Here is a 22,479-nt window from a genome sequence, read left to right on the forward strand (position 1 = left end):
TTTGGGAGGAAGTTCAGAAGAAAGTCTTTGGCCCTATTGATGGTGTTAGGTTTTACTGTGACCATGTCATTCTCAGGGATGTTTGTATATCAAATACTATTTCTGGAGAGGACTGAAACCCAAGTGATGGCACTTTTTGGCCTGTGGAAGAGATGAAGCTAAGTGGGGTGGTAAATTGTGGTCAAATTCTATGGTGAAGTCCATGACAAGCAACAGGCCGTCAGCTTAAATACAGCGCGGGTCCTCCAGCACGACAGAACCCCTGACATCCACTCCATTCCACTATTTTGGGGAGTGATGAAGAAAGGGAGAGGGCTGGGGTCGTCAGCGGCGGGTCCGCCCCTCCATCAACCCCCGCCCCCCGCCCCGCTCCAGGGTCCCTGGCCCGACATCGCCCACAAACTAACCACTTGTTTTGGCCACGCCCCCTCCCATGGGCACGCCCCAGGCCTTGGCCCCGCCCACCTACTCCGGCTGGAGTTGTGCCCGGCCCTGCCCCTTGCGACTTGCCGTCGCGCCAGCCTCCCGTTCAGGCCCCGTCCCCGGCCGCGCCTCCCTCCTTCCGTTTCAGACAGCGCGGGAACAGCTGCAGCTCCGGGCGGCCAGGCTTCTCCGGTCTCCCAACGCCGAGGAGAGCTTGTAACAGGCGCTGGAGCTGGCCCGCCGCCGCGTCAGGGACGGCGCTGGAGTTCTCCGTTCCCCTCAGCCTCTGAGCTGAGGCCCCACCCCAGAGTAGGGGGCGGCGCGGCACCCGTGCCCCGGCATGGCGACACCGGACGCGGGGCTCCCTGGGGCTGAGGGCGTGGAGCCGGCGCCCTGGGCGCAGCTGGAGGCCCCCGCCCGCCTCCTGCTGCAGGCGCTGCAGGCGGGGCCTGAGGGGGCGCGGCGCGGCCTGGGGGTGCTCCGAGCCCTGGGCAGCCGCGGCTGGGAGCCCTTCGACTGGGGTCGCTTGCTCGAGGCCCTGTGCCGGGAGGAGCCGGTCGTGCAGGGGCCTGACGGCCGTCTGGAGCTGTAAGTCCTCGCCCGCGGCCCCTTAGCAGGTACGGGAGGCGGGGGGCTGTCGGGGGACCGACGCGCAGAGAGGTGAAATAAGCCCCTTCAGCGACGGCCTGCCGCCCACCCTATGAGCAGGGGCACCCTTCACTGAGTACTTGCTGTGTGCGGGACATCGAGGATCCGCGAACTCGAGGCACACGCCTTCTGTTCGCTGTAAAGTATAGTGATGATAAGTGGAGGCAAATCCCTTTTGATCGCGTACTTCCATCTCTAAAAAACTGGACTCGTACGTCCAGTGTAAGTATACTTATGTATAAAGTGTACACATGTGTTAAAATACGTACATTTTAAAGTACAAAAATAGATACTTAAAACGTGATGGTGGAATACATATCCGCTATCCTGGTCGCTGTATGCTCTCTGCTTTTCAAAGCATAACGTTCACTTTAAGGCAAGATTGCTTTCCCTAAGAATGGTAACTGAATCCATATTTTAGTGTTCTTGATAATTTCTGGCTCTTGGATGACACTGAACTTTTTTTTTAACCTTTCTGTGGCTGACGAAGAATTCCTACTAGGAGCAGAGGTGTCGGCCCTGCCATTTTATTTGGTTGTGTTTCTGTTATTGATATTATCTCCAATTTTTTGGCAGGCATTCTTTTAAGCCACGTGCTCATTTGTGAGGACAACTTTTGTTTTAAAAAAAAAGTACAGTATCTACAAATGCACTTAACTAGCAGAGTTAACTAAATCACACAGAAAAACGAGTGGGTGAGGTGCCATGTTCAGCACCTGGTGGGGCCAGCCTTCCACACTTCTTGGATACCCCTCCCCCATAATTTATGCTGGAAACCATCCAGATGCTAAATATTTCTAATGCTTAATTTCTTATGTTTTAGATAAATAGGGGAAAATGAGAGTTCCAATATTTTCTTCCTACACTCCACTTTGAATTTCTTTCAGGAGATGGGTCAGGAGAACTTGTCTGAATCCCCAAATTGGAAGCTATAGAAATGTTTGCCCAGCTATCTGCCTTATTCTGGACAGAGTAAGGAAAGAGCAGGGGCCTTAACCTGGGGCCCCTGGATAGAAGAGTATTTCAGCACAATTGATTTCCTTTATAATCCTAGATATTTTATCAAATGCATTTAACACTCATTCTGATCACAGGTCTCTGGCACTAAAAAAAGTTAAAATCTGGAGTAGGGTCTTCCCTGACTCTCTACCCCCAAATATCCTCCCTGCCACAAATTAGCCATCTTTTAAACTTAGGTTTTTTTGTTTTGTTTTGTTTTGTTTTGTTTGACAGTATCTTGCTCTGTTGCCCAGGCTGGAGTGCAGTGGCGCGATCTTGGCTCACTGCAACCTCCGCCTCCAGAAGAAGCAGTTCTTCTGCCCCAGCCTCCCGAGTAGCTGGGACTACAGGTGCGTGCCAGCACGCCCAGCTAATTTTTGTATTTTTAGCAGAGATAGAGTTTCACCATATTGGCCGGGCTGGTCTGGAACTCCTGATCCACCCACCTCGTGATCCACCCACCTTGGCCTCCCAAAGTGCTGGGATTACAGGCATGAGCCACTGCACCCAGCCTGTCTTTTAAACTTTGACTGTAGTTTTTCTCTCTCACGTAGTGTCTATATTCCACAAAGAAATAGTTGTCTTTTTTTTTCTGCCTCACATCCCAAGTGTCTCTGTGTTGACAAACGGCCCTGCAAAATTATGCATAGGGAGGAGTAGAGACGTGATGGGTGGTGGGCTAGATGCTGCCATGACTTGCCACACCAAGCCTCAGGTCATGTAGGATCAGCAGAATTACAGATGGTTACATTGCATCATGGGCCTTTGGAGCTCTGGGGAATAGTGTTAAATCTATTTTAAGAAAAGCTGGGTGCTTGCAGGAGAGAGCATTGGTTCTGCTTAAACTCCTGGGGCTCGAAAACAAAAGATCCTCATCCCCCGTCTTTCCCCTTTGGCTCTGTGAATACTGTTTGGAATCTGTAAAGTGATTCCTTCTGTTTCAGGTTTCATCTCTGGGAAGCCTTCTGTGTCCACAGCAGCTCTTGCTGATGTCAGCACACTTAGAGAGTTAATTCATTCAATAAATGCGCAACAAGCGCCTGCTCTGGGCTGGCGCTGTGCTGAGTCCTAGGACACAGAGGAAGGAAACACTACCTTCGCCTTTTAGGAACTCACAGTTTGGTGAAAGGAACACAAGAGCTGGACAGATGACTGACCCCGAGAGTTCCAGGGGATTGCCGAGGGCAGCCATAGGGCTGCAAGACTAAGCACTGTACAGCATCCTGGAGTATTATTTTTACCTAAAATTTGGGAAAGAACTTTTTTCTTCTTTTGTGTGAAACAAGCATGAATCTATTCTAGAGTAGGTTCCAATATGAATTTTGAGCTGAAACAGATGACAGAGGCCAAAGAATAGTGCCTGTCATTTGATAGATACTCAATGAACACTTGAACAGTTCTCATCTCTCATGTTGTCCCTGTCTCCATCCACTGACTTTTTTTTTTTTTTCCTTTTTTTTTGAGATAGTGTCTCACACTGTTGCCCAGGCTGGAGTGCAGTGGCATGATCTCGGCTCACTGCAACCTCTGACTCCCAGGTTCAAGCGATTCTTCTGCCTCAGCCTCCCCAGTAGCTGGAACTACAAGTGCATGCCACCTACAAGCACATGCCACCATGCCCGTCTAAGTTTTGTAATTTTTTTAGTAGAGATGGAGTTTCACCATGTTGGCCATGCAGGTCTCGAACTCTTAACCTCAAGTGATCCACCCACTTCAGCCTCCCAAAATGCTATAATTACAGGTGTGAGTCACCACACCTGGCCAACATCCTCTGACTCTTGCAGATACTGCGTGCCAGCCCCCATCTGTCCACTGCCATCTAGCCCCCAGCTCTGCCCAGTCTGCCTTGTGCTCCCTTCAGCCACTCTTAACTGCTTGCTCTCCCTCTGCTACCCAGGAAACCACTGTTGCTGCGATTGCCCCAGATATGCCAGAGGAACCTGATGTCCCTGCTGATGGCCGTTCGGCCATCGCTGCCGGAAAGTGGGCTCCTCTCTGTGCTGCAGATTGCCCAGCAGGACCTAGCCCCTGACCCCGATGCCTGGCTCCGTGCCCTGGGGGAATTGCTGCGAAGGGATCTGGGGGTGGGGACCTCCATGGAGGGAGCTTCTCCACTGTCTGAAAAATGCCAGAGACAGCTCCAAAGTCTGTGTAGGGGGCTGGGCCTGGGGGGCAGGAGGTTGAAATCCCCCCAGGCTCCAGACCCTGAAGAAGAGGAGAACAGGGACTCCCAGCAGCCTGGGAAACGCAGAAGGGACTCAGAGGAAGAGGCTGCCAGTCCTGAGGGGAAGAGGGTTCCCAAAAGATTCCGGTGTTGGGAAGAGGAAGAAGATCATAAGAAGGAGAGACCCGAACGTAAGTCACTGGAATCCCTGGCAGATGGAGGAAGTGCAACTCCTATTAAGGACCAGCCTGTCATGGGAGCTAAGACTGGCGAGGATGGTTCGAGTCTGGAGGATGCTAAAGGTCGAGCTGAGAGTTTGGAGTTGCCCAAAGCTATCCAGGTACTTTGGTAGGGAGACTGGGTTTAGAGTGATCTTTCACCAGTGGTGGCTTTATCCGTGGGGAAGGCTGCTTGGGACACTTTTTCCCAATGGAGTTGACTGTAGTTCCTGGGGGAAGAAGGAGGAAGGTAGGGTTGAGGGAATGTGGCCTCCACTCCACAGACTTTTTTTTTTTTGAGATGGAGTTTTGCTCTTGTTGCCCAGGCTGGAGTGCAATGGCACGATCTCAGCTCACCGCAACCTCTGCCTCCCGGGTTCAAGCGATTCTCCTGCCTCAGCTTCCCGAGTAGCTGGGATTATAGGCATGCGCCACCACGCCCAGCTAATTTTGTATTTTTAGTAGAGACAGAGTTTCTCCATGTTGGTCAGGCTGGTCTTGAACTCCCGACCTCAGGTCATCCGCCCGCCTTGGCCTCCCAAACTGTTGGGATAACAGGTGTGAGCCACCATGCCCAGCCACTCCACAGACTCAAGGAGGGGTAGGGAAGGGAGTTATTGGAGGTGGAAAATGTGTCCTAATGATCTATAATGTCTGGTTAAAGGGTGCCAGGCAAGGGAGAGACTCTGGAGCCACCCCTGCTACCCCATCATATGTGAGTGGGAAGAATCATGACAGCATCCAGTCTGCCCCTGCCTCCTAGTCTGAGGCCTGGGTCTATCCTCATTTGGGTTGGATGCAGAAGACAATTCTAGACAGCTGGGTTTCACATGGACCTTGTCTAGTTTGGGTTCTTAGGCACTTTGCATGATAGAGACTTCATGTTCTTGACTTTTTTCTTTTTTCCTCGAGACAGGGTCCCTCTCTTCTCCCCCAGGCTGGAGTGAAGGGGCATTAATATAACTCACTGCAGCCTTGACCTCCTGGGCTCAAGTGATCCTCCTGCCTCAGCCTCCCAAGTAGCTGGGATTACAGGCATGCACCATCATGCCTGGCTAATTTTTTATATTTATTTTTGTAGAGATGGGGTCTCAACTAGTTGTGCAGGCTAGTTTTGAACTCCTGGGCTCAAGTGATTCTCCTGCCTCAGCCTCCCAAAGTGCTGGTGTGAGCCACTGTGCCTGGCCTCTTGACTTTCTTGAATCATCTTTGCTTGCTAGCTCCCACTGACCTGGGGCCTTTTCAGTAGGGGGAGCTGGAACCGGGCTTGGGGTCATGCTGCCGGGGGAGGGACTTAGCAGTGACTGGGCTCTCCTCCACAGGACCAGCTTCCCAGGCTGCAGCAGCTGCTGAAGACCTTGGAGGAGGTGACTGGCCCCACAGTGCTCACCATAGCCTTTCTTCCACCTTCTACCCAGACCCCAACTATGCCCAGGGAAGGCCCAGTGCAGTGATATACAAGCTGGCTGGGGGAGGGGGACTGGAGTAAAGGTCTGAGGACAGTCTCTGAAGGAGCTTTTCTTGAACCAAGTGTAGACTTACCATCTCACCCCAGGTAATTCCTCTTCTCTGGTAGCGCCTTCCAGGATCTCAGGCCACTCCTTCTGCCACCTGAAGGGGTGGCTTCAGTAACTTGTCACTGAGGGCTCTGCCAGCCCTAACATGAGATTTGTCTCCCCAGGGGTTAGAGGGGTTGGAGGATGCCCCACCAGTTGAGCTACAGCTTCTTCACGAATGTAGTCCCAGCCAGGTGAGTCCAGTTAGACTGCCTGGCTCTGAGGTTACATTCTCTCTCCTTTATCTTTTTCTATTTGAGTTTATGGTTTTCTTACCTCATGTGGGAAATGTGGGAGGGGATTTTGTTGTTTTCTCTCTCAGTGATAGGGGTCACCCTGTGTAGTATCTTTTAGCCCTTGGTTCCTTCCCCTAGGGCAGCTCTCCCAGACTTTCTTTGCCCTGAAGTATCTTTGCCCTGCTCTGTCTGCTGTCCAGTTGCTTGAGACAGCCTAGCAGAGGCAGAGTGCATGTCCCGGTGTCCTCTCTCCCTCCCGTGCCCCACTCTGTAAGCAGATGGACTTGCTGTGTGCCCAGCTGCGGCTCCCCCAGCTCTCAGACCTTGGTCTCCTGCAGCTCTGCACCTGGCTGCTGGCCCTTTCACCTGATCTCAGCCTCAGCAATGCTACTGTGCTGACCAGAAGCCTCTTTCTTGGACGGGTAGGTGTATTGGAAGGTACTCAGAGTGCCAAGGACAATGGGGAAGAGCAACTGGGCCCTCAGAAGGGTGGTACTTGAGAAAGGGGATTCTCAGCCTTGTAGACATCTGGGCTATTTGGGCAGCCTGGGGCAAGGAAAGGATGCCTGCCTAACTGGCAGGGCATGGACCCCCAGGCCATCTACCCACATGGCATCTAACTTTTTTTTTTTTTTTTTTTTTGAGACAGAGTCTCACTCTGTTGCTTAGGCTGGAGTGCAGCAGTGGTGCGATCTCCTGCCTTAGCCTTCTGAGTAGCTGGGATCACAGGTGCCTTCCACCATGCCTGGCTAATTTTTGTATTTTTATTTATTTATTTATTTATTTAGAGACGGAGTCTCGCTCTGTCACTCAAGCTGGAGTGCAGTGGCGCAATCTTGGCTCACTGCAACCTCTACCTCTGGGGTTCAAGGGATTCTCCTGCCTCAGCTTACTGAGTAGCTGGGACTACATGCACCCACCACCACACCTGGCTAATTTTTGTATTTTTAGTAGAGACTGGGTTTCGCCATGTTGCCCAGGCTGGTCTCAAACTCCTGCCCTCAAGTGATCCAGCTGCCTCAGCCTCCCAAAGTGCTGGGGTGGCGTAAGCCACCATGCCCAGCCAGCATCTAACTTCTCTTTGGGCACCAGAACCCTTCTAGAAGCTGATCAAGGGACTTTCAGGGATTTGGGAACTGAGCAAGAGAGGTATGTATCTTTTCCAGTGGGTGGGTCCATGTGAGTTCTAAATAAAAGAACTTGGTATTTTTTCCTTTGTAACATGTGTCACCATCTGAAATGTGTGTTTGATAAATGCTGTTGAAATGAAGAAGAAAATAATTAATTTTTTCCTCCCTGTTGGCTGTAGGTCCTCTCTTTGACTTCCTCAGCCTCCCGCCTGCTTACAACTGCCCTGAACTCCTTCTGTGCCAAATATACCTACCCTGTCTGCAGCGCCCTCCTTGACCCTGTGCTCCAGGCCCCAGGCACAGGTGATTCTGGAACCAGCCCCAGGCCCAGTAGCTCTGCACTCAGTGTTCTCACCTGGCTGCTGGCCCTTTCACCTGATCTGAGCCTCAGCAATGCTACCGTGCTGACCAGAAGCCTCTTTCTTGGACCCTTCACCCCAGAGTGGCCCTGGCAGGAGTTGGGTATTCAGTGATTAAAGATGCCTGCTGCTTCCCTGACAATGCCCCTATAACAGGCTGGGCATTCTGTTACTGCCTCCCTGCTTTCTGCCGTCTTCTGCCATTTCCCCTCAGACTTCCCCTTCTGCTTTCCTCTACCCAGGTCCTGCTCAAACAGAGTTACTGTGTTGCCTTGTGAAGGCGGAGTCCCTGGAGCCAGATGCACAGGTTCTAATGCTGGGGTGAGTGTGCAGGCCTCCATGCTGTCCCCACTGCCACCTGTTCCCCCAGGCTAGAGTGACATCACATGTGTTGGACCCTGTAGGGAAGGCTCACCTTCTCTAGGAAGCCTTATGTGTATCATCTCACTCCATCCTCTTCCTCCTTTATGAGTCCTCCTTGCCTTTTATTCTCAGGATGCACTTTCTACTCCTAGTTATTTTTTAGGGGACCTTTGTGTCTCACTACCAAATACTTTGTTGTCAGCTCCTGGGGCTCTTGAGGTTGTGACCTTCCTGGCAGTTGTATGAGCTCTGCAACAGTGGCTGCTGGGGCTGGTGCCAGCATCAAGAGGGCTCTGACTACCCCTTTTTTTGAGGGGGGCGGGGATGGAGTCTCGCCCTGTCACCCAGGCTGGAGTGCATTGGTGCAGTCTCGGCTCACTGCAACCTCTGCCTCCCGGGTTCACGCAATTCTCCTGTCTCAGCCTCCTGAGTAGTTGGGATTACAGGACCCACCACCACGCCTGGCTAATTATGTATTTTTAGTAGAGACGGGATTTCACCATGTTGGCCAGGCTGGTCTCGAACTCCTGACCTCAGGTGATCCACCTGCCTCGGCCTCCCAAAGTGCTGGGATTACAGGTATGAGCCACTGTGCCCCACCCCTGGCTACCCCTTTGTTGGCTGGGGATCTTGGTTGTCCCCAGGGCCTTGCCCTGCTGTGGGAATTGGAGCAGCAGATAGATACTCAGGCTTGGGTGGGAGGCCAGGCATTTTTCACTAGGGCCTCTGCTTTGCAGACAGATCTTGGAGCTGCCCTGGAAGGAGGAAACTTTCTTGGTGTTGCAGTCACTCCTAGAGCGGCAGGTGAGCAGGCTGCCCTGGGGAAGAGTGGACAAAGAAGTGCTGCAGTCCTTGGAAGCACATGGGGTTCTTGGGTTTCTGAGTCCTTCAGTGCATGGAGGGTCAAGCAGGACAGCTGCCCTACAGCAGCTGCCTGAGACAGTGGGAGAGCCCTGGGGCATGCAAAGCTGGTAGCAGAGAGCTGAGCACATGGTCACTTCAGCTCTACCTCTTAGCAGCTGGGGGGGCCTTGGGGGTGGGATTTTTGATGTGTGTGTTTAAATTTTATTTTATTTTTGAGTAGGTAATAGATTCATATGTTGGCAATTTTTTTTTTTTTTTTTTTTTTTTTTTTTTGAGATAAGAGTCTGGCTTTGTTGCCCAGGCCGAAGTGCAGTGGCACAATCTTGGCTCACTGCAACCTCTGCCTACTGGGTTCAAGCAATTCTTGTGCCTCAGCCACCCAAATAACTGGGATTACAGGCGTGTGCCACCACGCCAGCTAATTTTTGTATTTTTAGTAGAGACAGGGTTTTGCCATGACTTGAGGCCAGAGCTCCTGGGGCCTCAGCCACCCAAGTAACTGGGATTACAGGCGTGCGCCACCACATCAGCTAATTTTTGTATTTTTAGTAGAGACAGGGTTTCACCATGACTTGAGGCCAGAACTCCTGGGCTGAAGTAATCTGCCCTCCTTGACCTCCCAAAGGGCTGGGATTATAAGTGTGAGCCACCACGCCCAGCCCATATGTTCACAATTTTAAAAGCCCAAAAGGATACAGTGAAAAATATTACCCTTACTTCCCTAACCATCCAGATTTCCCTCCTTTGGGCTAACCAGTATTACCAGTTTCAGGGGGACCCCCTCCCGCCCCGCAGAGATACCATCTATATGTGGAAACATGTCTACATTTACTTTCCCTCCTACTTTTTTGGAAATTGCAGCACACCAAACTCAGTGCCCTGTAGGTTGCTTTTTTTACTTCACAGTATATTTTGGTGATTTTTTTCATATCAGTACCTAAAATTTTGCCTCATTTGTTTATATCTTAGATAACTGACCTAACTTCTTTTTTTTTTTTTTTTTTGAGACGGAGTCTCGCTCTGTCGCCCAGGCTGGAGTGCAGTGGCGCGATCTCGGCTCACTGCAAGCTCCTCCTCCCAGGTTCACGCCATTCTCCTGCCTCAGCCTCCCGAGTAGCTGGGACTACAGGCGCCTGCCACCACCTCCGGCTAATTTTTTGTATTTTTAGTAGAGATGGGGTTTCACCATGTTAGCCAGGATGGTCTCGATCTCCTGACCTTGTGATCCACCGGCCTCGGCCTTCCAAAGTGCTGGGATTACAGGCGTGAGCCACCGTGCCCAGCCCTGACCTAACTTCTTTATGCCTGTAGTTTCCTCATCTACAAAAGGGGAGATATAATATTAATAGCACCTACCATATAAGACTGGAGTGAGGTTTAAATGAGATAATTGGTGTAAAGTAGAATGGTACCTGATGCACAGTGTTTATTAAATTATTATTATTATTATTATTTTTTTTTTGAGACGGCGTCTCTATCACCCAGGCTGGAGTACAGTGGCATAATGTCGGCTCACTGCAACCTCCACCTCCTGGGTTCAAGTGATTCTTCAGCCTCAGTCCCCTGAGTAGCTGGGATTACAGGCACGCACCACCGCGCCCAGCTAATTTTTGTATTTTTAGTAGAGATGGGATTTCACCATGTTGGCCAGGCTGGTCTCGAACTCCTGACCTCAGGCGATCTGCCCACCTCGGCCTCCCAAAGTGCTGGGATTACAGGCATGAGCCACCGCGCCTAGCCTAAATTATTATTATGAAGAGCCAGGTGATTAAGATGGCAGTGTCTCTTGGGCCCTGGCTCCTTTATATCTTTAACCACTGAACCAGATGAGGGATCCTTGGCTTCCCCTTGGTCCTAATCTGAGCCTTTGCAATGGTAGCCACCATTTTCTGAGACCTGTGTGTCTTATGTGCATTATCTCATTTAATCCTTTTCACAGTCTTCCGTTAGATATTCTGAGCCTCATTTTATAGATATGGAAATGGAGGGTTAGGTTGGTTAAGTGACCTGCCCAGGGTCACCTAGCTAGGAAGTGGTGGAGTTGGGAATTGAATCCAGGACTGGCTGAATGAAGAGCCCAAGCCTTTCTTGTGATTACTGCTCCATCTCCCAATGTGTGCAGGTGGAGATGACCCCTGAGAAGTTCAGTGTCTTAATGGAGAAGCTCTGTAAAAAGGGGCTGGCAGCCACCACCTCCATGGCCTATGCCAAGCTCATGCTGACAGTGATGACCAAGTATCAGGCTAACGTGAGTACTGATAGGGCCTTGGGGCTGGTCCTGCTGGCAGGGCTGCCCTGGGCCTGCCACAAGGGTGTATGAATATGTATGTCAGGGATAAAACCCTGAGTGCTGGCCAGGCACGGTGGCTCACGCCTGTAATCTCAGCACTTTGGGAGGCCGAGGCAGGCGGATTATGAGGTCAGGAGTTCAAGACCAGCCTGGCCAACATGGTAAAACCTCATCTCTACTAAAAATACAAAAATGAAGTGGTAGTGCACACATATAATCCTAGCTACAAGGGAGGCTGAGGCAGGAGAATTGCTTGAAGCTGGGAGGAGGAGGTTGCAGTGAGCCGAGATCGCGCTACTGCATTCTAGCCTGGGCAGCATAGTGAGACTCCCTCTCAAAAAAAAAATCAAAAACAAAAAACAAACCCTGAGTGCTAGCCAGAGAAACCACAAGTTCAAGTCCAGGACTGGGGAATGAGACTGCTTAGGAGTTCATTCATCCAGCCAACACTTCTTTAGGCCAGTTGCTGTGTGGGGCACTGGGAAATCAACAGTGACCATAATGCAATCCCTGCCCTTGAGTTGACCCCGTCACCTAACCCCAGGCTAGTGAGAGGGGAGAAATAAACAGATAACAGATATTAGAAGTAAGATCTAGTAGGAGCCACGTGAGAGGTGTGCAAAGGGCATTTGGTGGCAAAAGAAGAGGAGCAAGTGAGCTTTGTTTGTGGTTGGGAATTGGGATGGGCTTCCTGACTCTTTTTTTTTGAGTTGGAGTCTCGAACTGTCGCCCAGGCTGGAGTGCAATGGCATGATCTCGGCTCACTGCAACCTCTGCCTCCTAGGTTCAAGTGATTCTCCTGCCTCAGCCTCCCGAGTAGCTGGGATTGCCTACCACCACACCTGGCTAATTTTTTGTATTTTTAGTAGAGACGGGGTTTCACTATGTTGGCCAGGCTGGTCTTGAACTCCTGACCTCATGATCCGCCTGCCTCGGCCTCCAAAAGTGCTGGGATTACCGGCATGAGCTGTCGTGCCCAGACTTCCTGACTCTTAAAGGTGAATGGTAGTCAAGAGCCAGAGATGAGAGGAAGGGCATTTCAGCAAAAAGATACAGTGTGAGCAGTGAGTGTCCGAGGGGATCTGCAAGTAGTTCATTGTGGCTGGAGCCTAAAAATGGATGGTGGTGGGGGATAAGATTAGAGAGCTAAAGTACTAAGAGCTAATATTTCTATAGTCCCTGCCATGTCTCAGAAATTTAATTTTTCAAAAATAGAGACAGGGTCTTTTTTTTTTTTTTTTTTTTTTTTTTTTTGAGACGGAGTCTCACTCTGTTGCCCAGGCTAGAGTGCAGTGGCGCATCTCAGCTCACTGCAAGCTCCGCCTCCCAGGTTCATGCCATTGTCCTGCCTCAGCCTCCCGAGTAGCTGGGACTATAGGCGCCCGCCACCATGCCCAGCTAATTTTTTGTGTTTTTAGTAGAGATGGGGTTTCACTGTGTTAGCCAGGATGGTCTCGATCTCCTGACCTTGTGATCCGTCCACCTCGGCCTCCCAAAGTGCTGGGATTATAGGTGTGAGCCACTGTCCCCAGCTGAGACAGGGTCTTCTTATGTTGCCCAGGCTGGCCTCAAACTCCTAGGCTCAAGCGATCCTCCCATCTTGGCCTCCCAAAGTGCTGGGATTACAGGCTTGAGCCACCACACCCAGCCTCAGGCATGGCTCCAAGCCCTTTACATATATGAACTTGCTAGTTTATTCCATGTGTCATGTGTCAGCCCTATGAGAGATACTCTGTTTTTTTTTTTTTTTTGAGACGGAGTGTCGCTCTGTCGCCCAGGCTGGAGTGCAGTGGCGTGATCTCGGTTCACTGCAAGCTCTGCCTCCTGGGTTCACACCATTCTCTTGCCTCAGCCTCCCAAGTAGCTGGGACTACAGGCGCCTGTCAGCAAGCCCGGCTAATTTTTTTTGTATTTTTAGTAGAGACGGGGTTTCACTGTGTTAGCCAGGATGGTCTCGATCTCCTGACCTCGTGATCCGCCCTCCTCGGCCTCCCAAAGTGTTGGGGTTACAGGTGTGAGCCACCGCGCCCGGCCTGAGAGATACTCTTATTATTCCATTTCATAGATCAGAAAATTGAGACTCACACAGGTTAAAGTAACTTGCCCAAGGTCACAACTGCCAGGACTAGTAGCATTTTTTTCTGTAGGTCATGGTGAGGAGCTGTATGTATGTATGTATGTATGTTTTGAGAGACAGAGTCTTGGTCTGTTGCCCAGGCTGGAGTGCAGTGGCACGATCTTGGCTCATTGCAACCTCCGCCTCCTGGGTTCAAGTGATCCTCCTGCCTCAGCTTCCCAAGTAGCTGGGACTACAGGTGTGCACCACCACGCCCAGCTAGTTTTTGTATTTTTTAGTAGAGATGGGGTTTCACAATATGTTGGCCAGGCTGGTCTCCAACGCCTGACCTCACATGATCCACCTGCCTCGGCCTCCCAAAGTGCTGGGATTACAGGCATGAACCATGGTGCCCAGCCAGGAGCTTTATTTTTAACTTTATCTTGAAAGTCAGGTATTCTGGGCTATTGCCTTTGTACCCTTATGTGGGGGGTGTTACAGGCCCATTTGATGACTTGATGTAGACCCTCCCAGAAAGATGGAAGTGTGAACATGCTTCTGTTGCACAATTTCAGGGAGCTCCTGAATGCTCTGGAGATCTGGGCAGAAGGACCTCCAATGTGAGGCATCAGGAGTCTCAAGGGCCTTCAACCTGGGAGTAACTTGGTCAGATCTGTACTATTAAGAAGCATCTGGCTTCTGTGAGGAGTGGGATTGGAGGGTGAAGATACAGGGCCTGAGACCTGTCAGGAGGTTGTAGCAACAGGGCAGAAAGAGAAAGTGTGGCCCAAAAGGAAGGTAGCTGTCACAGTAGAGTATCTGTGAACCTCAGTTTTCTCCTCTGTAAAATGGGAGGGTCTTGAAGATTATATGCAGCCATGCATATATATGATGTATATGTATGTTTGTATATGGATTGATGCATATAAAGTGCCGCCACATAGTAAACACACAATGATTGTCAACTATTACTAGCGTGGCCGGCTTAGTAAGTTGTGCAGCTAGTATTTGGCTCCAGGTCTACCTCATTAACCATGGTGAAATAATGAGATTAGATTGCTCAGGAGTCTCCTCCTCTTTCCATCCTCCTGGCCTCCTCTCTCCTTCCTCAATAGAGCCCCTGGGGTAGTGGGGAGACGGGAGGGATCAGCTGCTGAAGTCCTGACATGATTTTTCCTTCTCCCCAGATCACTGAGACCCAGAGGCTGGGCCTAGCTATGGCCCTAGAACCTAATACCACCTTCCTGAGGAAGTCCCTGAAGGCCGCCTTGAAACATTTGGGCCCCTGACCATCCACCAAGGGACCACCCTCTTGGTGCTCCATCACCAGCTTCCTGAAGGGCATTTCTTTCTTCACCACCTTGTCTTGAGCACTAGCCTGAGGATAAAGGCTGAGCCTGGCCATCCCAGATTGCAACTGCCTCCGTGTTACAGGCTGCATAGGGCATATTGGCTTCCCAGCCAGCAGGGAGGCTCCTGGGCTAAGGGAGCTCAGCTGTATTTTCTTTTTCATTTCTTTTGTTTTTGAGAGAAGGTTTTGCTCTGTCATCCAGGCTGGAGTGCAGTGGTGCGATCGATCATGGCTCACTGCAATCTCTGCCTCCCGGGCTTGATCCTCCCATGTCAGCCTCCCGAGTAGCTGGGACTACATGCACATGACACTATGCCCAGCTAATTTTTTTATTTTGTAGATAATAAGCTGGTCAGGGCTGGTCTTGAACTCCCGAGCTCAAGTGATTTTCCCGCCTTGGCACCCAAAGTGTTGAGATTTACTGGTGTGAGCCACCACACCAGGCCAGAGCTATATTTTCAAAGGCTGCTGGCCCCAGGCACACGCCTCATCAATTCTCAGGCTGCAGGGACAGAAACTTTCTGATAGGGCTCAGTAGGATCAAGCCGACCCAGAGTGGATATGGGATGCTCCAGGAGGTCTGGGGTACCAGTGGGCTCAGATTAAGCTCTTGTGCTCATGTATGTTATGACCTTATGTGTTTTTATTTCTGACTTGAATAATTTATCAATGGTGTTGAATAAAAGCAAGTTCAATAATGTCTTTTTCTTTTTTTTTTTTTTTTTTTTTGAGACAGAGTTTCACTCTGTCACCAGGCTGGAGTGCAGTGGCGCGACGGCTTGGCGCGACCTCGGCTCCCTGCAACCTCTGCCTCCCCAGTTCAAGCGATTCTCCTGCCTCGGCCTCCTGAGTAGCTGGGATTACAGGCACATGCCACTATGACCCGCTCATTTTTGTATTTTTAGTAGAGACAGGGCTGGTCTCAAACTCCTGACCTCAGGTGATCCGCCTGCCCCCCAAAGTGCTGGGATTACAGGCGTGAGCCACCACGCCTGGCCAATGTCTTATTAGATAGAAGCAGTACCCTCCTTCCCATGAATTCTGAACCCATCCCCACCCCCTCCACCTCCCTGCTCAATGACAAGGAACATCTTTTTCATGGTGAGGGGAAGGGTGTAGGGTATCTTACCTTGAGGGCCAAATAGTGGGTAATACCACCCACCCCGTCCTATAGGAGCTGCCCCCACCAAGCAGGGCGAATGGGCATCTTAAAGGTGGGAGTGACTCAGTCTGGAGTTGGGGAGAGATCTGAACGCTCTTGGGGTTACTGTGGGCTAAGAGGATGAGACCCATTGGACAGAGGAAACAGCAGAGAAGACACCTTATGGGTGTGCAGTGCTGTGTGCCTGTTTTACATCTTTGTATTCCTGTAGCACCTGGCTAGACGCCTTATTCATTGTAGTCACACTTAAAACGTAGATGTTATCAAATTAACTATCAAGTGAAAGTTCACTTTAGGACTTTCCCAGCTTGTCCCCTCTGCAGGCGTTGAAAGGCCAGGAACAGAACTTTCCGGACACTTCCCTTACCACGAGTCCACGTTACAGCAAGGTCGCTGAGGGAGGGAGGTCGGGCCAGGCTTCCTTTTGAGAACATAAGCTGGTGCGGAGGGCGCGAGGGGAGAGGGGTTTGAGGGACAAGCATGCCGGAATCCACGCTGTCAGTGAACATCACTGGGCTGTACCAGTACGTGTGACTACCGAAGCTCGGGCCCCGAACCCAGCCGCTTCCCTAGGGGTCCAGCAGCAGCGGGCGCGAATCGGCACATTACCGGGGGACCGCGGGGCGCTCAGGGCTGCGACAACTCCGTGGGTTCCCGCGCCGGCCTAGCGGTCCAGCGACGCCCCCCAGCGGCCAGAGAAGGCCGCGCTTCTCAGGGTTGGCTCACCCAACCTCTCTGGGGGTAGGACCGAGGAGCAAGGCATTATCGCGAGATCAGGGCCACTATTTGAGCGCATGCGCAAGACCTACTAGTCTCTTTTCCGGTTAGCGCGGCGGGAGAAGCCATGAGGTGAGTGGTTCCTGAAAGCCCTATCCGCGTTCATCCGCGCCTCCGGGTGCCCCGCGAAGGGTTCGGATCCTGTAGGCCGAACTGCGGACCCTTGCGCTACCCTCGCCGCGGGGCATTTCTCAAGGCGGGTCGGCCTGCCGGTCACCCTTCCTACCGGGTCCGATCACCGACAGCCTCCCTCTTCCACCGGGGCCTGGGTCTGGGTCTGGGCTCCCGTCGCTCTACTTGGTGTCCGGGTGTCCGGAATCTACGGGGGAGTCCGCCGTGGGCCGTCCGCCCTTCTCGAAGCCTAGAGCCTCGGAGGCTTCCAAGCAGTCCGAGCGTGTGCACTCCGCGGCCCTGAGCGCGCTGTCGCTTCTCTCCCGCAGCAGCAAAGTCTCTCGCGACACCCTGTACGAGGCGGTGCGGGAAGTCCTGCACGGGAACCAGCGCAAGCGCCGCAAGTGAGTGCCGACCCTGGGGCACGGAGCGGGTGGCGAGGGCCGGCGGGTGCTTAACCCCCCTCCTCTCTCGAAGGTTCCTGGAGACGGTGGAGTTGCAGATCAGCTTGAAGAACTATGACCCCCAGAAGGACAAGCGCTTCTCGGGCACCGTCAGGTTGGCACCGTTCTGATCCCACCCAGCCCTCAGTGCCCCCGTGCCTGCCCCTCCCCTGCAGGTTTCCTCTGAGCCGGAGGCGGGCACTTCGGTACTGATGTGCTAGGGTAGTTCAGACCCCCTGCTCCGGGCAGGCGCGGCTGGACGGACCCCCACCCTGGGTCTTAAAACATGAGGGGAGGCGTGGGGAGGCCTCGGCCGAGCCCGCCGGCCAGCCTGAGAAGCCAGGCTGGCTGCTGGTGAATGTGAACGCTCCGGGTAAGGCTCGGTGGCTGCTGCGGTCCCAGACCCTTCACCGGCCTTTGGGATCCAGGGCTAGGCATAACCTGTTGGTGCTGTCCCCCAAAACGCAGGCTTAAGTCCACTCCCCGCCCCAAGTTCTCTGTGTGTGTCCTGGGGGACCAGCAGCACTGTGACGAGGCTAAGGCCGTGGATATCCCCCACATGGACATCGAGGCGCTGAAAAAACTCAACAAGAATAAAAAACTGGTCAAGAAGCTGGGTGAGTCCGGCCGCTGTGGTTTTGCATGTGAGATGTGTGGTGGGGGCGGTAGAAAGGCTTTTCTGCCATTTCGATTTTTAAATGATGAGGGGGCTAGAATAGCAAAGAATCGGCGGTGGTTGCCTAGCTTGCCTGAGTGCTGTTTCAGCTTTGGGGTGGTTTGATGTTTGTATTGCTATGATGATGAGGGAGGCCAGGCATTGTAAGTTGACCAGCCAGGTGCTGGTGAACTATGATTTGGAAATCTTTACGCTGCGTTGTTTAGGCAGTGGCATTAGACTGCTTTTACAGGTAGGAAGCAGACATTCCCAGTTGTCACGTGTCGAGGGTCCACAGCTAAGAAATAGAAAGGCAGAATTCGAGCCCAGGCAGTCTTGACCGGAGCATCCGTTGTACAGCGGTTATGCCATGGATCATGGGTCAGCTTGGAGGTCACTTACATGACTGATTCAAGTGCGTTTCTGGCCTGCCGCATTGAGGTGTGCCTTGGTGACCAGGTCCTAAGCAATGCCAATGGCTTCCTCTCTTTATCAGCCAAGAAGTATGATGCGTTTTTGGCCTCAGAGTCTCTGATCAAGCAGATTCCACGAATCCTCGGCCCAGGTCTAAATAAGGCAGGAAAGTTCCCTTCCCTGCTCACACACAACGAAAACATGGTGGCCAAAGTGGATGAGGTGAAGTCCACAATCAAGTTCCAAATGAAGAAGGTGAATGGGCCTGGCGGGTTGCTATGGGTGAAGGTGTTGGCAGGGTCTAAATCTTACCCAAGTCTCTATGCCAGTAAGAGCACCCACCAGGATTGAAACTTTTGGAGTAACCCTGGTCTTGGCCCAGGTCCAAGTACCTGCTCACCAGGCCACTAGGGGAGGAAGGACAGACCATCTGCCATTCCTCCACCAACCTGACTTGATCCTCTCTTCTCTCCCAGGTGTTATGTCTGGCTGTAGCTGTTGGTCACGTGAAGATGACAGACGATGAGCTTGTGTATAACATTCACCTGGCTGTCAACTTCTTGGTGTCATTGCTCAAGAAAAACTGGCAGAATGTCCGGGCCTTATATATCAAGAGCACCATGGGCAAGCCCCAGCGCCTATATTAAGGCACATTTGAATAAATTATATTACCAGTTCCCTCTGTTTGCCTGTGATTGAGGGTGGGGGGTGGTTTGTCAGCTGACAAGTGAGGGCCTTGGCACTGCCGATGGCTAGTTGTGTAGTTTGTCACCTTGATGATGGATAGTTGGGTACTATAGGGAAGAGGATGTTTTTCTGCCATCAAAATTAGGCAGTCTTGGGTATGTGATAGGGTTGCTAACAGCATTGGTTTGGTCCATGTAAATTTAAAATAAGGATTTTAGTCAGCATTTCTGTGTTAACAAGACCACATGTGGAGTATCCTATGCTTTAGGTCAGTAATGAATAAATGTTAAGGAAAACAAGGCATAGCAAACCAGTACAAGGCATAGCAAACCAGTACAAAAGTATAATTAATGGACCTTGTTTTTTTGTTGTTTTTTTAATGGAGTCTGTAGCCCAGGCTGGAGTGCAATGGTGAGATCTCAATCTCTGGGTCCCAGTTCAAGCAATTCTGCCTCAGCCTCCCAAGTAGCTGGGATTACAGGCACGTGCCACCATGCCCAGCTAATTTTTGTATTTTTAGTAGAGATTGAGGTTTCACCATGTTGGCCAGGCTGGACTCCTAGCCTTGATCTGCCTGCCTCGGCCTCCCAAAGTGCTGGGATTACAGGTGTGAGTCACCGTCCCCAGCCAGATCCTGTTAATTTTTCTAGGGGAACCAACAGTATTCCAGGTCCTTGCCCCAGGCAGGCTAAGCCCCCTCCTTTTCTGAGGCATTTCCCTGTTGGCAGTTCTTGCCTCTAGCACCCAGTACTGCTTTAACCTTTGACTAAAATCAGCTTAGTTTGACTTTGGTAAATAGGGGACCCAGTTCATCCCTGCCTTTTTTTTTTTTTTTTTTTTTTAATTGAGACAAGAATCTCGCTTTGTTGCCCAGGCTGGAGTGCAGTGGCGCCATCTAAGCTCACTGCAAGCTCCACTTCACGGGTTCACGTCATTCTCTTGCCTCCCAAGTAGCTGGGACTACAGGCACCCGCCACCACACCTGGCTAATTTTTTGTATTTTTTTTAGTAGAGATGGGGTTTCACTGTGTTAGGACGGTCTCAAGCTCCTGACCTTGTGATCTGCCCGCCTCGGCCTCCCAAAGTGTTGGGATTACAGTTGGGATTACAGGCATGAGCTGCCGTGCCCAGCCTCATCCCCGTTTCTTAATAGAAAAGGGTTATTTTAGATTTTTGTTTCCCTCTTGTCACCCAGGCTAGAGTGCAGTGGCGTGATCGCTGCTCACTGCAACCTCTGCCTCCTGGATTCTGCCTCATCCTCCCAAGTAGCTGGATTACAGGCACACGCCACCATGGCCAACTAATTTTTTTTTGTATTTTTAGTAGAGATGGTTTCACCATGTTGGCCAGGCTGGTCTTGAACTCCTGACCTCAAGTGATCCACACACCTCAGCCTCCCAAAGTGCTGGGAGTACAAGCATGAGCCACCATGACTGGCCAAGAAGGGTTATTTTGAGTCTTCGCTCCGTTGCCCAGGCTGGAGTATAGTGGCGTGATCTTGGCTCACTGCAAGCTCCGCTTCCTGGGTTCACGCCATTCTCCTGCCTCAGCCTCCCGAGTAGTTGGGGCTACAAGCACCCGCCACTATGCCCAGCTAAATTTTTTGTATTTTTAGTAGAGACGGGGTTTCACTGTGTTAGCCAGGATGGTCTCCATCTCCTGACCTTGTGATCTGCCCGTCTCGGCCTCCCAAAGTGCTGGGATTACAGGCGTGAGCCACCACGCCCAGCTGAGAAGGGTTATTTTAAAGCATAAAAGCAGTGCTTAAAAATGCTGCATTTTGGCCGGGTGCAGTGGCTCATGCCTGTGATCCCAGCCACTTGGGAGGCTGAGGCAGAACTGTTTGAACCCGGGAGGTGGAGGTTGCAGTGAGCTGAGATTGCGCCACTGCAGTCTAGACTGGGCGACAGCAAGAGTCCATCGGTGGTATGTGTGTGTGGGGTGAGGAGGGGCAGGGGAGATGCTGCATTTCTCAAAACAAGCTTTCCCTGTCCCTGAACTGAAGAACACGGGCTTTTCACTCTGAGCCGTTTTTGCATTTTTAGCTTTAAGTTACGGCACTTCCTTGGTAAGAAAGGTATAAAACCTATTGAGGATGAGCAGTGAATCTTGGTTCTCAAGACAGGTCCAACCAGCTACTTGTTTAGGTTTTTTCTTTTCTTTGGGCTTTTCTGTATTTTCTAAACCTCCTGTGATCTTTGCAGTCAGAAGGAAAAGGGAAACTTTAGCTTAAAGCAAAAGCAATTATCTGAAGGCTCTTGTGTGCTAATCGCCCACAGATGTCCAGTGGAGCCTCCAGGAATTTCTGCCTCCTGGACCCCTCCTACCTACTGGGGCTCTGGGCACCCTCCCATCCATCCAGCAGGTGACAGTTTGGGGCTCCTAGTGGGATACCAGGCACACAATGTGGAGTCAGGCAGACCAGGTTGGAATCCTGATGTTGGCAGTGACTGGCTGTGAGAAGTACATACAACATGTCTCAAGTTCTCCCCATCTGTTAACTTGAAGGTTGGACTAGAATGACCTAGAAGACTAGATTCTAGAGGGTTGCCAGATTTAGCAAATAAAAATGCAGGATGTCCTTAGTATTGCATGGAACATACTTAAATCATCTGTTTATCTGAAATTAAAATTTAACTGGGTCATCCCCATTCTGTTTAACCCTTTATTCTAGTCTCATCTCTAGCCTGCCACCCTCAGAGCAAATACAGTTTCATCCTGTGACAAGTGAGTCCAATCAGTTCACCCATATTTAACTGCAGGAGAAAAAGCTAGAACAGCCTCTTTGGGAAAATGTTTGCTTAAAGCTTTTTTTTTTTTTTTTTTTTTTTTTTGAGACGGAGTTTAGCTCTGTTGCCCAGGCTGGAGTGCAGTGGTGCAATCTCGGCTCACTGCAACCTCCACCTCCCGGGTTCAAGCTGTTTTCCTGCCTTAGCCTCCTGAGTAGTTGGGACTACAGATGTGTGCCACCACACCCACCTAATTTTTTGTATTTCTTTTTTACTAGAGACAGGGTTTCACCATGTTAGCCAGGATGGTCTCCATCTGACCTCGTGATCCACCCGCCTCAGCCTCTCAAAGTGCTGGGATTACAGGTGTGAGCCACTGTGCCCGGCCGCTGAAAGTCTTGAACTATCTCTGCCCCAGCCCCCTAAGGACTGTGGTTTGTCCCTCCTGAGGACAGGTGGCTCAGGACAGCAGGGCTTTCCAGGCAGACATGGGTAGGTCAGCAGCTGTCACCTGGGGAGGGCGCTTACCCTCCTTGAGTCACTTAGGGTCAGTTGCTAACCCCTAGGCCTTGGTCTGTGTTGTGCTGGCTTATCAGGGGGCCCTGGAGCTTCCATCTCAGTCAATGTGCGACCTTGAGCAAATCACTTCCCTTAGGTGACCTCAGGCCAGCACATACAAGTGCTCAGCTGGAAGCAGGAGGGAGTGAGGGAAATGTTGAGTGTGGGTAGGCCTTGGGGCCCCCCAAGAGATGGCATTGCAGGGGTAGGGGGTGATGACACACCAGGACCTAGGAGGAGCCCTCACCTGAAGCTGTTCCAATCCAAAGGTCTGGCACACAAGTGG

The 22,479-nt window shown here is 51.4% G+C and overlaps 2 protein-coding genes across 3 annotated transcripts; both read left to right on the forward strand.

Moving 5' to 3' along the window:
• The first annotated feature begins 558 nt into the window (after positions 1–558).
• On the forward strand, positions 559–15,359 carry FANCE (FA complementation group E). Of its 2 annotated transcripts, none has more exons than XM_030802702.1 (10): positions 559–1,011; positions 3,968–4,574; positions 5,775–5,819; positions 6,134–6,202; positions 6,523–6,666; positions 7,554–7,677; positions 7,976–8,054; positions 8,834–8,900; positions 11,083–11,208; positions 14,494–15,359. In XM_030802702.1, the coding sequence occupies exons 1-10, from the start codon at positions 764–766 to the stop codon at positions 14,593–14,595; spliced, it is 1,611 nt and encodes a 536-aa protein (XP_030658562.1). In that variant the 5' UTR covers positions 559–763; the 3' UTR covers positions 14,596–15,359. The 2 variants fall into 2 exon arrangements, with proteins under 2 accessions (XP_030658562.1, XP_030658563.1); XM_030802703.1 differs by lacking the exon at positions 559–1,011 and adding an exon at positions 1,177–1,293.
• Positions 15,360–16,609: 1,250 nt separating this feature from the next.
• On the forward strand, positions 16,610–18,897 carry RPL10A (ribosomal protein L10a). Its single transcript, XM_030802704.1, has 6 exons — positions 16,610–16,668; positions 17,037–17,111; positions 17,185–17,265; positions 17,619–17,767; positions 18,302–18,474; positions 18,696–18,897. Exons 1-6 carry the CDS (start codon positions 16,664–16,666, stop codon positions 18,864–18,866), a joined length of 654 nt encoding a protein of 217 aa, XP_030658564.1. The 5' UTR covers positions 16,610–16,663; the 3' UTR covers positions 18,867–18,897.
• The last annotated feature ends 3,582 nt before the right edge of the window (positions 18,898–22,479 follow it).

Source organism: Nomascus leucogenys, chromosome 22a, assembly GCF_006542625.1.
Source record: "Nomascus leucogenys isolate Asia chromosome 22a, Asia_NLE_v1, whole genome shotgun sequence".
NCBI lineage: Eukaryota > Metazoa > Chordata > Mammalia > Primates > Hylobatidae > Nomascus > Nomascus leucogenys.

What these genes read in the sequence shown, in the direction of transcription:
- FANCE (XM_030802702.1), top strand. Translation starts at nt 764, where the DNA reads ATGGCGACACCGGACGCGGGGCTCCCTGGGGCTGAGGGCGTGGAGCCG. An exon ending in CCTGACGGCCGTCTGGAGCT is followed by an intron (nt 1,012 to 3,967) that starts GTAAGTCCTCGC and finishes TCTGCTACCCAG; the next exon opens with GAAACCACTGTTGCTGCGAT. An exon ending in AGTTGCCCAAAGCTATCCAG is followed by an intron (nt 4,575 to 5,774) that starts GTACTTTGGTAG and finishes TCTCCTCCACAG; the next exon opens with GACCAGCTTCCCAGGCTGCA.
- RPL10A (XM_030802704.1), top strand. An exon ending in AACCAGCGCAAGCGCCGCAA is followed by an intron (nt 17,112 to 17,184) that starts GTGAGTGCCGAC and finishes CCTCTCTCGAAG; the next exon opens with GTTCCTGGAGACGGTGGAGT. An exon ending in CGCTTCTCGGGCACCGTCAG is followed by an intron (nt 17,266 to 17,618) that starts GTTGGCACCGTT and finishes CCCAAAACGCAG; the next exon opens with GCTTAAGTCCACTCCCCGCC.